General features: G+C 44.9%; 2 protein-coding genes across 2 annotated transcripts in view; both read right to left on the bottom strand.

Annotated features, from left to right (window-relative positions):
- The window catches only part of SLC7A9 (solute carrier family 7 member 9), a 53,601-nt gene extending 46,769 nt beyond the window's left edge, over positions 1 to 6,832 (bottom strand). The window contains exon 1 of the mRNA XM_084813099.1: positions 5,684 to 6,832. The gene's annotated coding sequence lies outside the window, so the exon portion shown is untranslated. The remainder of the gene's footprint in view (positions 1 to 5,683) is intronic.
- Positions 6,833 to 13,047: 6,215 nt separating this feature from the next.
- The window catches only part of CEP89 (centrosomal protein 89), an 84,292-nt gene continuing 82,082 nt past the window's right edge, over positions 13,048 to 15,257 (bottom strand). Inside the window, exon 20 of the mRNA XM_084813095.1 lies at positions 13,048 to 13,305. Coding sequence (XP_084669221.1) covers positions 13,235 to 13,305 — 71 coding nt within the window. The 3' untranslated portion in view covers positions 13,048 to 13,234. The remainder of the gene's footprint in view (positions 13,306 to 15,257) is intronic.

Consider the following 15,257-nt stretch of genomic DNA (forward strand, 5'->3'; position numbering starts at 1 on the left):
GTCTGCTTGGTATTTACGGTGCAAACACGTTCCCTTTAGATCAGTTACTGTGTTAATAATGTCACATAGCTGCCTCTCAAGACTCAGAGGAGATTCTCTGGTCACACTTCTAGAATGCAGAAGTCATTTACAACTGGTGCTCCCTATCTCAACTGCTCTCATGTCTCTATTTCATTTGTTGTTGTTGTCGCTGCCTATTTCCTGTCTTTCGTCCCAGGCTGCTGTTCAATGTATCGCAAAAGAATCTTTCTTTCAACAGTTATGCACTAAAATAACTACAATGTGCCCAGAGATTCAGAGCCAGCTCCAAGTTTGACGGCGCCCTAGCAGGGCTCCAAGGGCCCACCCACCAGCAGGGGCCCACTGGCAAGAGCCCCTGAAATTGCTCCTCCTCTTCACCATTGCAACCTAGCAGGGCTCCAAGGGCCCACCCACCAGCAGGGGCCCACTGGCAAGAGCCCCCTGAAATTGCTCCTCCTCTTCACCATTGCAACCTAGCAGGGCTCCAAGGGCCCACCCACCAGCAGGGGCCCACTGGCAAGAGCCCCCTGAAATTGCTCCTCCTCTTCACCATTGCAACCTAGCAGGGCTCCAAGGGCCCACCCACCAGCAGGGGCCCACTGGCAAGAGCCCCCTGAAATTGCTCCTCCTCTTCACCATTGCAACCTAGCAGGGCTCCAAGGGCCCACCCACCAGCAGGGGCCTACTGGCAAGAGCCCCTGAAATTGCTCCTCCTCTTCACCATTGCAACCTAGCAGGGCTCCAAGGGCCCACCCACCAGCAGGGGCCCACTGGCAAGAGCCCCCTGAAATTGCTCCTCCTCTTCACCATTGCAACCTAGCAGGGCTCCAAGGGCCCACCCACCAGCAGGGGCCCACTGGCAAGAGCCCCCTGAAATTGCTCCTCCTCTTCACCATTGCAACCTAGCAGGGCTCCAAGGGCCCACCCACCAGCAGGGGCCCACTGGCAAGAGCCCCCTGAAATTGCTCCTCCTCTTCACCATTGCAACCTAGCAGGGCTCCAAGGGCCCACCCACCAGCAGGGGCCCACTGGCAAGAGCCCCCTGAAATTGCTCCTCCTCTTCACCATTGCAACCTAGCAGGGCTCCAAGGGCCCACCCACCAGCAGGGGCCCACTGGCAAGAGCCCCCTGAAATTGCTCCTCCTCTTCACCATTGCAACCTAGCAGGGCTCCAAGGGCCCACCCACCAGCAGGGGCCCACTGGCAAGAGCCCCCTGAAATTGCTCCTCCTCTTCACCATTGCAACCTAGCAGGGCTCCAAGGGCCCACCCACCAGCAGGGGCCCACTGGCAAGAGCCCCCTGAAATTGCTCCTCCTCTTCACCATTGCAACCTAGCAGGGCTCCAAGGGCCCACCCACCAGCAGGGGCCCACTGGCAAGAGCCCCCTGAAATTGCTCCTCCTCTTCACCATTGCAACCTAGCAGGGCTCCAAGGGCCCACCCACCAGCAGGGGCCCACTGGCAAGAGCCCCCTGAAATTGCTCCTCCTCTTCACCATTGCAACCTAGCAGGGCTCCAAGGGCCCACCCACCAGCAGGGGCCCACTGGCAAGAGCCCCCTGAAATTGCTCCTCCTCTTCACCATTGCACCCTCCTTGTTCAGCCTCCTGTCGCTCTGACCCAGACAATGGTGGTGGTGAGAAGGAGGGGCAGCAGATGCACAGAGGGTTACCAGTTGTGAAGGAGGACAGAATTCCTCTGTCATTAACAGCTGTGTAGAATTTATGACAAGCTGCCAAACATCACTGTGCTACACAGTTATAAAATACAAGTGGGATCCGAGTCAAAACGTTGCAAAATGTGGAGTGCTGCTGTTGAGCATTCCAGACATTCCATTCCTCCCCATTGGGTTTCCTGTTTTTCTTGCAGTAGCCATCAATCGACATTCTGTAGGTACTAACCACGCTCAGTCCATATTGGGTTGTTTTGGAGGAGCCCCTCAACTTAGCCCCCCCCCCATTTTGTGCTTCTGCAAACCCTGGGGCTCTCCTGAGCGTGCTGATTCTTTCCTCTTGTGCATGGGCGGTGCCGTTTTGGCTGCATAAGCAACGGCACTCACCACCTGAACACTGGAAATAGAGGGAAATTCTTTGCATCTGATCTCCTTGCAAAAAGAATAAAAGAAGAGCCCTGCTGGATCAGCCCAAGGGCCCATTGAGTCCAGCATTCTGTTCACACAGTGGGCAACCAGCCGTCCATGTAAAACCCACAAGCAACAGCACCCTCCCACCCATGCTCCCCAGCAACTGGTGTAAAGAGGAAATCCCTAACTGGTCTGGAACCAGAATATTTTAAGACTCGTCTCCTCCCATATGAATCTGCCTTAACATGGAGGGCAACATCAGAGCCTGTACTCCATGTTCTCCCTATTATCAGAGGTGGTCTGCTGGGAGGTGCCAAAACTATGGAATGCTGTTTCAAGGGAGATCTGCCTGGCCCCATTTTTTCTTGCCTTTTGGTGGGCTATGAAACTATTTTAAAAATTAGATCTCTACTATATTAGGTATTTTCATGTGCTGATCTGTCCTCTGATTTTATTGGCCTCTCTACTTCTTTTCAAGCTTTTGGTTTTTTTAAAAAAACATGTGTTTATTGATGTTATAGAACGGCCTTGCTCAGACATGGTGCCTTCCAGATGTTTTGCACTACAACTTCCTCCAGCCCCAGCCAGCATGGCCAGTGGTCAAGGATGATGGGCACTGCGGTTCAAAACATCCCGGGTTACCAAGTTGGGGAAGGCTGCAACAGAAATTCCTGATAGCCACTGTGATGACAGAAGCATGTGATACAAATTAATTGATTTTTTTTTTTTTTAGTGGAAGGTAAAAAAATAAAAAAAATAAAAAAACAAGGGTGCGTGGCACAGGTTGGGATTAAAATAGGGCCCCTGAAGTAACAAGACTGCTAGTTACCTAGGTGAGCACCAGACCCCCCAAACTCTGCAATCAAAGAGGTGCAGAATGAAGCAAGGCAGTCTGTGCAGATATACACAATTTCTATCTTTTTCTTCATGTAAAGATCAGTCAACAGAAGAATGTTGTGATGTGAACCATGGCTGGAAATCGTCTGAGAGCATAAGGTGCCTTTCAGCATTGGCTTGATGTGCTGGGAGCCATTCTGCTCCTCTCAGGACACACAGTTGCTAAGCTGCAGGTGCCAGGTAAGTCTTACATCTTAATCAATGTCTCACTTGTTCAGTCCCTCCCTGCAGAACAACTTGGTTTGAGAATCCTCCTCTTCTGCACTGTGCTCTGCATGAGAGAAATCTGACAGATTTTGTGTACTGCATATATTCACCGCTCTTGTTGTTTTGAGAGGCCTTAATTCACCTTAGGCTGGAGACAGAGCTTTTCAACACAGTTAAAGGTAGTATAGATTAAGACATGGCTGCCTAGGGTGTAGACCAGAGGTGGGGGACCGGCAGCCTTCCAGATGTAATTGGACTTCAATTCCCACCACCCCAGCCAGTGTGGCTAATAGTAAGGGATGATGGGAGCTGTAGTCCAACAACATCTGGAAGACCACATATTCCCCACCACTACCTCTGGGTGAGCAGGCTTTTGCAGGGCTACCTGTGTGCCCTGCTTGACCAGGGAGGGCCAACAGCAGAATAAAAGAAATTAGCGTGCACACTATAAAAAAATGATGCCTCTGTTTCACTGTGAATAAAAGGAAATGTGGGCTGCATGGCCAAAGGATCTGGATTATCCTCTTAGGTTGTATAAAGGCTCTGCTTAGTGGCAGACCAATGCGCTTTAATAGTTACAGTGACCAGTTAGTAAGCATACTTGTCCAGACATGGGAAATTTGATTTAAATCAGTGAGTTAAATCAGTCTTTTTCCTTAGTGAGTTAAATCAACTATTTAAATTTGCCTTGATTTTAACCAGGCTACCTCAGATAATAATGCCAATCTATTTATTGTTATTGTTCAGTCATTAAGTTGTGTCCGACTCTTCGTGACCCCATGGACCATAGCACGCCAGGCATTCCTGTCCTCCGCTCTCTCCCGGAGTGTGCTCAAGTTCATAATCTATTTATATAGTTGTTTATTATAGAGATAATGTATGTGAATACCACCAACACTCTAAAGTGTATATGTGTGTCTGTGTATCTGTCTATCTTATCTATCTATCTCTGTGTCTTTCTCCTTAGGAATTTTGGGGTAAAATCCAACATAAATCCTACTTAGACCCATTGAAATAAATGGGACTTAAATTAGTCATTACGATCTGAAGTCCTATTCACTTTAATGGGTCTACTCTAAGTAGGACTTGTGTTGGATTTTACCCTTTGTTTCTCAGCATTCCGAACTGCCACTCTTGATGTCCACTTAACATCACAGCTACTGATGAAGGCAGAAGCTGAAATGTTTAGCTCTAAATATATTTTGCAATTGCACTGTTGTTAGTCTATCTATCTTTTACATATATGTGTGTGTGTGTATACACACACACACTATATATAAGATAACACCAGGTACATCCTGTCTTACTAACCTTTTAGAGTTCTTTAAGACTTTCAACAGAGTGTGTGTGTGTGTGTGTGTGTGTGTGTATATATATATATATATAGTGTGTGTGTGTGTGTGTGTGTGTGTATATATATATATATATATATATATATAGAGAGAGAGAGAGAGAGAGAGAGAGAGAGATTGGTGTAAAGCTGAAACATTTTGCTTAAAATATATTTTAATACTCTGTTGGTAGTCTTTCTATCTCATATATATATATATATATATCTAGAGAGAGAGAGAGAGAGAGAGAGAATCTAGTGCTCATAGATGCTAAAATAAATTTGAACAAGATTTTCAAAAGCCTATGCAAATTTCCCCATAAGATAACTGCTTTTGAAAGGTGAATTACAAGACATTTTAGAATCCATATACAGTTGTTATTTAAAAGCTCACTGAGAATATTTATTAATTCATATGCACTTTGGCCTCCTCCTAGGAGGAGGCCAAAGGACTTAATAAAAATGAGAAAGACACAACATGTACAATATTTTCTTATAACTTTATGTTCTATTGCAGGCAATTATATTACTCAGCAGTGGAATGAATAGTTCTTTAAAACAATCTGGCAATTACACACAGGCTGTAGTCATTATCAGCCCTGGAAAACCAATATACAACTCATCTACAAAGAAGATGCCAGTTCTGTCTAACAATCACTGAATCAAACTGGTATCTCAAGTTATCTTTCAAGTTAAAGTCCACAATGAACTTTACAATGTATCAACAATATTAACTGATCAGCTAAAGGATTTGCTTTCCCAAGTAGTGTGTGCCATCACTCAGCTCTGTTGCTTGAGCCATCTGCATTGTTTTTGTTTACTTGCATGAACCTTATTTGCTCATGCACATTTAAGGTTATTTATTACATTCATACCCCCATATTGTTGCCAAAAAGCCTCAAGCCAGCTTACAATAAGAACGCACCAACAATAAAATAAAATAAAACAAGACACAAACATATAGAAGACCATACAACAATGAGGCTGTCAAATAAAACCTCAGGTAACACATCACCAAAACAGCAAAAATTAAAAGGGGTTCCAAAAGCCTTTAAAAGCCATTAAAGAAATGAAAGAAGAGGGCAGACTTCACCTGGCACCTAAAAGATAACAAAGATAACACCAGGTACATCCTGTCTTACTAACCTTTTAGAGTTCTTTAAGACTTTCAACAGAGTTACAGATTCCAGAGGGGTAGCTTGCTAATCTGTTAAAGCGAAAGAAAGAAAGAAAGAAAGGGAGGGCAGGCAGGCCCTATGACTCTTTAAAGACAAAGAACTGTCAGATGTACAAAATATTATACTAAATGAGCAGACAGACAGGCACCCCCAAAAGGTCATAAACTGGAAGAGATAAGTCTTCCCATAGGGATGCATGCTGGAAAGTGGGTACCTAGAGCATTCTCTGTTACGAAGAGTGGGCAACCTGGTGCCCTCCAGATGTTTTGGACTACAACTTCCATCAGCCCAGCCACCATGGCCAATAGTCAGGGATTATGGGAGCTGTAGTCCTAAACATCTGGACAGCACCAGATTGGGGAAGACTGCTCTATGTTTACTGTGTCATTACAACTGGCTTATACCTGGTTTAGCTCTTACAAATGTGCACCAGTGTAAAAGCAACACTAAAATATAAATACTGCATCTATTCTTTTAATACTAAATTGAGTGTGTGTGTGTGTGTGTATTGCCTAAAATGAAGAACAAGACTGTTCCCCCTCACATTCCATGCACAAAATCCAACTGGACAGGCAGATGAATCTGTCTTTAATGGGACAGCATTGTCCCTGGTGCCTGAAGGGAGCAGGGGGCACAGAGCAGACCACATGGCACATAGGTCTCTCCTCCAACACCTTACTGCTGCCTCCCAGCATCTGCTGCAGGCCTGAGGTGACTGTTTCATCCTGTCTAATGGTAGGGCTGGAGGGCACCAGATTGCTTACTCCTGGTCTATTCTGACTGGCAGTGGCTCTCTAGGGTTGTAGACAAGAGATCTTTCACACCATCTCAGACTTTTCTGATGATGTGGAAGACCTCTTATCTTTCAGCCAGGAAAGCTGGCGACTTCATCAGGAACCTTCTGCATGTAAAGCAGGTGCTTTATTACTGAGATAGCTTTCTTAACCTCATCCTTTACTCATACCCCATCCTGCCTTGACCTGTCTTGTCAGAGAAAAATCATAGCTGATTTTTTAATAGTGATGTTTTTCCCACTCACTCTACTATAGGATGATGAATAGTCCAGCCATCAGAAATAATATAATAAGCAATGGGTATTAGTGGAGAATAGCAAATCTATTAGTGCATCTGAGTTGTCAGTCTGTTTATTCTGAGGTTCAGACAGGTTTGGGATGGGTTTGTTAATTAGGCACTCTTCGCCCCAGTATGTAATGCAAATTCTAGTCACGTCTCTGCCTTTTAATCCACTGCGAGTTTTTAATTATGCATCAGGGAAAAGACAACCCTGCTGTTCTCTTGCATCCCAGACTCCAGCCTTGCTAATTGCTACCATTTCCCCTCATTTGTCATTGAGGGTTTCAAAGAAAAACAAAGGAGTTTGTAATTTATTTTCTTCAGGCAAATGAGTGTAAAGTCTTGGGTGTTCCTGTTTGGAGGTTCTGGGGGGGGGATCTTTTTCTGCTGTGGCTTGCAGTGGAAGTTGCAGTGTTCTCCTCTTGAACACCCCAGTCAAGAGTATAAAAGCTCCATGGCACCTGCCAAGCATCAAACCTGTCTGCCACCTCTTGTTGAGCCTTTCTCTATTATGTCTAGAATACCTCTTGTTTCCCTAACAACTTGATTAAACCTAAGACAAAACTCCCAATTACTGATAAAGATTTGTCAAGGGAGGGCAGGATTAAATATGTTGAAACAATTGAAAATGGGGAATGGGGCTGCCAGCCCCACTTTGTAGCAGAACCCTCCTTCAGTGTGCCATTTTCATACTTAGGGTGGCAGTTCAATGTGTGGCATAAAACAGCACAGAACGTTGGCATAAGTTTGGAGGGGATATGACAATATTAGGCTTTTTGGTGTTAACTACAAACCCCAATTTGATGCATCAGTACACATTTGTGGGTGGACAAAACATGGAGTTTGTGGCATAAAACTTTGGCATAGGTTTTGAGGGGATATCAGATTTGGGGGCTCATAGTTTATTTATTTATTTATTTATTTATTAAATTTATTAATCGCCCATCTGGCTGGTCACCCAGCCACTCTGGGCGATGTACAACCCACCATAAAACAATTTAAAACAATAAAATTTTACCATAATTTTTTTTTTTAAATACCCTAACCCACCCCAAATGCCTGCCTGAACAACCACGTTTTTAATGCACGACCGAAGCTCATTAAAGAGGGGGCATGACGGAGTTCCCTAGGGAGGGAGTTCCACAGAGTGGGGGCCACCACAGAGAAGGCCCTCTCCCTCGTCCCCACCAGTCTAGCTGTCCTGGCTGATGGGACAGAGAGAAGGCCATCCGAGGCTGATCTTGTTAAGTGGCCTGTCTGGTGTTGCTGGAGGCGCTCCTTAAGATAGGCTGGGCCGGAACCATATAGGGTTTTAAAGGTCAAAACCAACACCTTGAATTTGGCCCGGAAAACAACTGGTAACCAGTGCAACTCCTTCAGCACTGGAGTGATGTGATCTCGCCGGCGGCTGCCTTTAATCAGGCGAGCCGCCGCGTTCTGTACCAGCTGCAGTTTCCGAACCGTCTTCAAGGGTAACCCCACGTAGAGCGCATTACAGTAGTCTAAACGAGAGGAGACCAGGGCGTGTACTACCGATGGGAGCAGATGGTCGGGAAGGAAGGGGCGCAGCCGCCGTATCAGATGGAGTTGATACAGCGCTGTCCGGCTCACAGCTGACACCTGAGCCTCCATGGACAGCTGGGAGTCCAAAATGACCCCCAGGCTGCGGACCTGGTCTTTCAAGGGTAGCCGTACCCCATTCAACACCAGGTCAACATCCCCCAGCCTCCTCTTGTCTCCCACCAAAAGTACCTCGGTCTTGTCAGGGTTGAGCTTCAGCTTATTCCTCCCCATCCAGCCACTCACCGTCTCCAGACATTTGGACAGGGATTCTACGGCCAACCTTGGTGAAGATTTGAATGAGAGGTAGAGCTGCGTGTCATCCGCATATTGATGACACTGCACCCCAAACCTCCTGATGATAGCCCCCAGTGGCTTCACATAGATGTTAAATAGCATCGGGGAGAGGATGGAACCCTGTGGCACCCCACAAGTAAGTGGCCACGGGTCCGAGTTAACACTAGTTAACACTCCTGTCAAAATCCAGGGGAGAAATGGAGGCAAATCAGTCCACACAAATGGCTTGATGCTCAGCACTACGTCACACATTACATTTTTAAGTTGGACTTGAACAGCGTTGTACGTCTGCATGGGAAAATGTAACTTATGAACACAACAAACATCAGTTTGCATGTGTGTGCATTAAATAGGTATTCTTGCCAGAGGCTCTAAGATTAATCGCAGCTCCCCAATGAATGTGTAATCAATGAGCTAAACATAAGTTTGCCACTGTGTCATTTGTGAAGCAGAATCATCCGGGCTGGATCCAAGTAACCATTACACGAAGCCATGAAGAGAATGGCCTTGTTGAATTCACTTGTGAAAGATTCTCCTGCCTGCAAAAAATAAAAACCATTCATTCTGGAAAGTATGCATTTAATGCAACCATATCATATAGAACTTGGGGGGGGGATGTTTAAAGAATTCGCATCATGTCAGCGATCCTTACAACAACCTTGTAAGGTAGATCAGTATTATTATCCTCATATTGCAAATGGCAGAGGGAGAGCTGAAAGACTGCAGCTTGCCTAAGGTCTTCTGAAGTGTTACTTGCAGCAGTAATATTGGATTCCTGCACTGAGCAGGGGGTTGGACTCGATGGCCTTGTAGGCCCCTTCCAACCCTACTATTCTATGATTCTATGATTTGCACTGGGGACCTTCCTTGATTACTGCTTGGTCTCTTACCCATGACTCCACTACACTAAAAACAAGGGCATTCCTTGCTGCTGGTTGTGTATTTGGCCCTCAAGTATATTTTGATACCAGCTATGACATTTTGAAATGTTCTTAATTAAACATGGCCAGTTGTTAAATAATTATACTCATCTGCCCTGAAACACTCCAAAGAACTTAATACATATCTCCTCCCTGTTAGGTTCTTGGCTAAATGTTTAAATAAAACATCATTTGTTAAGGGACTTGTGCTTTACCCCAAGGGTTCCCATTCTCCTTGCAAACTGGGAAAATGCCTTTTATGGTGCACCCCATCTCAGGAATGTACTCTCCTTACAGTCAGTCCTCAGTAAGCTAAGGAAGAACAGCACCAGCTCTGTTTGCAAAAGCCTTTCAAAGTAACGTTCTGAGTGCTTAAAAAAGCAGCAGCTTTCACGACCAAAGAGATTGCCTTTCTTGTGCCTGGAATCTGTGGACAAGCAGAAGGCCCCAGGTTCTATCTGTGGCATCTCCATTTAAAAGGATTGGGTAGCAGCTGATGGCAAAGATCTCTGCCTGAGAGCCTGGAGAGATGCTGCCAGTCAGAGCAGATGACAAAGGTTCTGACTCAGCGTAAGGCAGCTTCCTAGGTATGCAGCAGGGCAGATGTGTAAATAATGAGACCGTATTGGTTGAGCTGATCACATTGGTCTTTCCCTCTCGAATGGCATTGCCCCTGCCAACAGGATGTTGATTAGTGGCCCTGCCTGCGTGGTTCAGGTGGGCATGATTCAGGTGGGCATGAACCAGAAAGTTGATGCAAGAATACTGATGGCAAATGAGGGAAATTGCAAAGCAGCTGAATGGGCTCTGTCTGGTCTTCACTACAGAACTCACCTCTGCCCTGAGCGTTTGTTTTTTTTCTAGCAGAGCATCTGAAGGATCGTGTTGAACAGAGGTAACATGATAGGATGGCACTTTAGAACTAATGGACAAATTAAAATGTAACAAGTTGCTGGGGCCAGATGGTGTTTACCTGAGGGTTCTTAAAATGTGGAATTGCTCAACTATTAACTGAAATATGTAACTTGCTTCTGAAATCAGCCTCCTTACTGATTGATTGGAAGGTGGCCAAGTTAACACCAATCTTTTAAAAATGACCCAGGAAATTACAGACCTGTCGACCTAACTTCTGTACAAGGCAAAATTGGTAGAAAGTTGAGAGTCAAGGCCAGAACTGTTCAACACGTAGAATAACCCTCTGGCATGGCCTCTCCAAAGGAATCTTGACTCACTAGCTGTTAAGAATTATTTTGGAGCTTTCAACAAACATGTAGATAGGGGAGATATGCAAGACATTACATTGAAGGTTTTTGACCAAGCCCTTCAACCAAAGAAACATAGCAGTTAATGGATAAGAGGATGGGCCCTTCCCTACGGATCGCTAATGAGCTGAACAGGAGGGAATAGAGGGAGGAATAAAATTGTGTTCTCTTAATGAACAGAGGTAAGTAGTGAGCTCCCACTACTTACCTTCCTTCGGGGCATGGCCCCCACTACAGCCATGCTGCCACATTCCCAGAAATCCTGGCAGGCAGGCAGGCAGGTGGCAGTTTGGTGGGCTGGGAACAGGGGGAGTGCAATTCTGCTTGGAAACAAGGCACAGCCTGCCAAACTGCTTCCTGCGTGCCTTGTTTCCCTGAATTGCTGGAAACGTGCAGCCATTTCCGGTTGCAGTGGCGGCTGCAGCAAGAAGTGGTGTAGCCCTCAGAGGGTTCTGGGTGTCCCATGCAGTCCCTCCATCCCTCTTGAAGTTGTCCAACCCTGTTCTAGAAAGAGGGCTCCTATTGCTAACAATCAAAAGGCACTGTGCAGGCATCCCATCTTTTCTTCCTTAACAGTTTCTTTTTTTGGCAAGTCAAAAGGCGAAAGCAGCAGTGGGAAAACACAGTACAAATACAAATTGAAGAACCTATCATTTGAACACCACCACCGCCAGGTAAAATTCTGAGAATGAGGCAGGACAATTGCACAAAAGCTGGAAACCTTCTCCTAAATTATGGATAATTTAATTTTCCTTCAACTTTGTTGGATGGCATACCAACCACCCTCCCTCCTCTCCCTTGACTAATTATATTGGGAGAGAAAGGCTTCCATCTAAAAGTGCAGGGTCTTGAATCTGCCCAACATTTGAGACCAGCTGATGGAACTCTTTCACATACCTGCTTTGCACAAGCAGGACCTTTTGGGTTGTAGCCCCTGAACTTTGGAATGTTTCTGGGGGATGTTCACTTGGCTTCCTCATCGATGTCATTTCACAGACAGGTCAAGATGCTCCTGTTCTGTTATGCTTTTGGGTTGTTTTCTATAGTTCTGTGAACTAAACATCACCCAGCCCCCACCCCCAGCGGTTCAGCATATGCAAAGTAAAATCAGGGGCTCATTGACAATGGCAATTGATGTCTTGTTAGATTTCACTGCCCAAGATGTGCTGTGACAACTGTTTGTGGGCTCATAAGTTTTTCGTAGTAATCTTAGCTATTATAACTAACCCAAAGTCTAACTGAAATAATTGCATATTCTTCCTCTGTGTATCCCTGCTGTCATTTCTCTCCCCTTCCTCTGTTTCTCTGTTGATTATAACCCCATCAGGATAGGGACCTGCCAAACTTGTTCTTTGTAAAGTGTTGTGTACATGCATGGTGCTCTAGACATAATGAATAATCAACCAATCCTATCACAACAGCAAACTCATTCTCCAAGAGTGTATCCATATGTAGCCAAAGCAGCACCATCCGTGCACAAGAGGAGGTACCAACATGCTTGGGGGACTCCAAACACACTTTAGAAAAAGAATCCTATGGGGGGAACACACCCAAACAGCCCAGTGAGGACTGAGCATGCTCAGTGGCCACACAGTGCTGGGTGTCTCTTGGGGAGTGAAACAGAGTACCCCGAAAGAAGGCACGGCTGGCTGGAATCCTGAACAGGAAGCATGCTCTGCTGCAACATTTTATAACATTTTACAGGTAATCATCTGTAAAGAAGATGCAACGTGCCAGCTTCTGACACCTAAGCCTCTGATGACTGAACAAAGAACAATAGAAGCAGTGAAACATCCGTCTTGCAGTTTGAGAAGCTGGAACAAAAAGTTTGAGTACAGTGTGTGCTGTACGTGTGTGCACACCAAACAAGTACCTGATTTTTGTTTTTATTTTATTGCTTTGGGAGGCATTGTGGCTGAAAGGCATGCTATAAATACAGTAAATAAAGTATCTGACTGCCTTAAGTCCCACAGGATGAGAATACCTTGGATGGTGGAGCATCTCTGTGTGTAGCTGATTAAATCTATTCCTGATGCAGCCTTAATAGAAAATTGACTTTTTAAAAGCTGTCAAGTGGGGGGGGGGAAGGAGCAAGGCTACTTTCTTTCACAAGCTGTTGGAGGCCTCTCAGCAGAAATAACCCTTTCTAATAATTAATTCTGTTTGCATAATTAACTTATTTTATATATCTTAAGCTGTAGTGAAGACACTGGCAGTTGCTCTTCATGATTCATCTTTAATGTCAAGCGGTGTCAGTAACTCTTGCGATTTGCCCTTCAAAGTCCAATTAACAACTTGAACAAATCAGTAGTTTAAGTGCGTATAGCTCTGCACATTTGCTGGGGTTTTCATACGTTTATATTGATTTCGGCCCAGCTGAAGGCCCACCAGGCATTTCATGCTGTATTACATGTCCTTAGTATTCAGTGTTCTCTCTGGGGATATAGTCTGACAAGGATAGCATACGATTTCCCCTCCTTTAAAATAAGACAATACTTTATTGTTACAAAATGCTTAGAATGTTACAAAATCCACAAAAAACAAAGGCTTAGATAATATACAACCAAGGCAATATTGATAAAAATTAACATTTATGCAAGTGTTGGCCCTGTTCCCGACGTATAGAAAACATTGAGACTGAGATTGAGAGAGAGGCCCTGTTCACACATAATGTGAACCCACGATGGTTAGGGAATTTGCGCTAATCACGGTGGCTTAGAGTGTCATATGGGTGGAGAAAAACCCACTAACTGCAGTTCCAGAACCACCCTAGGTACCTCCCACCCCGCAGCAGGGTTAAGGGACCTAGGGTGGCTTACCGTTATGTGTGGTGAGGTCTCTGGTGGTTAGAACAGGCTCCTGGCAGTTTCTAGGCCTCGACCACAGAGATGGCAGCCTAGAGCATCCCACACTTCCAGCAGCACTCTAGCTGGTGTGGACTTTTTCTATGGTCACCATTGCATAGCATTTTCACTGCACGTGGCCCACTGGGATCACTGCCAGCAATGGCAGGAGGATGGTTATGGTTACAACGGAGGAGGTTGGTTACGGGAACCATGTGGCGTCACATGGTTCCTGGTCATGTGACAGGTGCGCACATCGTGGCTTCACTCCCCCCCCTCCCATAGTTATCCTAAGCACCCTCCCCGCATGCACATCTGCACAGGGCCAGAGAGAGCAAAGTCTATCTTGAACCATTTTGGCATATTGGGCTGATATGATTAAGACACATCAATTTCTATGGCCTGAAATACATAAAAGCTTGATATGGATAGTAACATGTCTGATTATACTTGATGCATATCAAGCCCCTATTTTATTCTTATGAAGAAGGTGCAGCCATCTCGCAGAAGACCCAAATGAAATTAGAACTTATGGCATTATTTATTTGGTTACTACACATCAGTACTCATATAGGAAACGTTTACAGCCATTAGGGCTGCAGTCCTAAGCACACTTACTGGGAGTATGTCCAATTGAACTGAATGAGGTTTACTTCTAGCAGACATGCATGGGATTGTACTGTAGATGTTGCAATCAACAGAGGCATCATCACTGTATTCAAGGCAGCATGTCCAAGTAACATGGAGATGTTCTGAAAATGACACCCAGATTTTTACAACTTGTACGTGGCAAACTTTTTTGGAGGTAAAATGGCTGAGGCAGGGCCCTGCCTTGTCAATCTCTTGTGGAATAATGATTATTGTTAAAGTGCTCATCTAAAAATAGTCCATATAAGAGGACTCAGGACTTTCATGGAAATATAGGTTACCATGTTAAATTACTTTTCTAAATAAAAGGAAATCCAAAGGTCAAAAATGTGCGTGCAACTCACTGGGCTTATTCACATGTAACACCAATGATGTAACCAGATTCAAATCATTGTTTTCAAACCTAGTTTAGGCTGAGGGAAAGCACAAACAAAATGTAACAGAAAACTACAGTTTGCACTAAAGAGGAAGTAACTAATTGTATCAGCATGCAAGGGAAGGAGAGCACACATGAACGCAAGGCTCGTTTCACATAATACCAAACCATTTGGAATTATGCCTGAAAATTACATATTATTATTGGTAGCTGCCAATTTAGAATTTGTGCTTAGAACCAGACAGCTAAACATTACACTTGCAGTCTGTACTCATGTATTTACCAGCTTAGAGTAGAACATGAATGGATGCACAGTTAGGCATCCATTCATGTTCTACTCTAAGCTGGTAAATACATACTGAATTCCAAAAGACAGTAGCAGACTCCATGGTGCTCACAAGAATGACTGGGCAACAAGTCCAAAGAAGCAAACTAAAAACTATTGGAAAACTGCCCTCATCCAACTTTCACAAGTTAAAGCTTTTACAACGTTAGATCACAGCCAAGGCCCCTTGGAACATACATCATTCTGATTATTAAATCAAGGGTTGAAAAATGTCTT

The sequence above is a fragment of the Heloderma suspectum genome, chromosome 8 (genome assembly GCF_057233095.1).
Source record: "Heloderma suspectum isolate Gila_16-S chromosome 8, 16-S_ref, whole genome shotgun sequence".
Lineage (NCBI taxonomy): Eukaryota > Metazoa > Chordata > Lepidosauria > Squamata > Helodermatidae > Heloderma > Heloderma suspectum.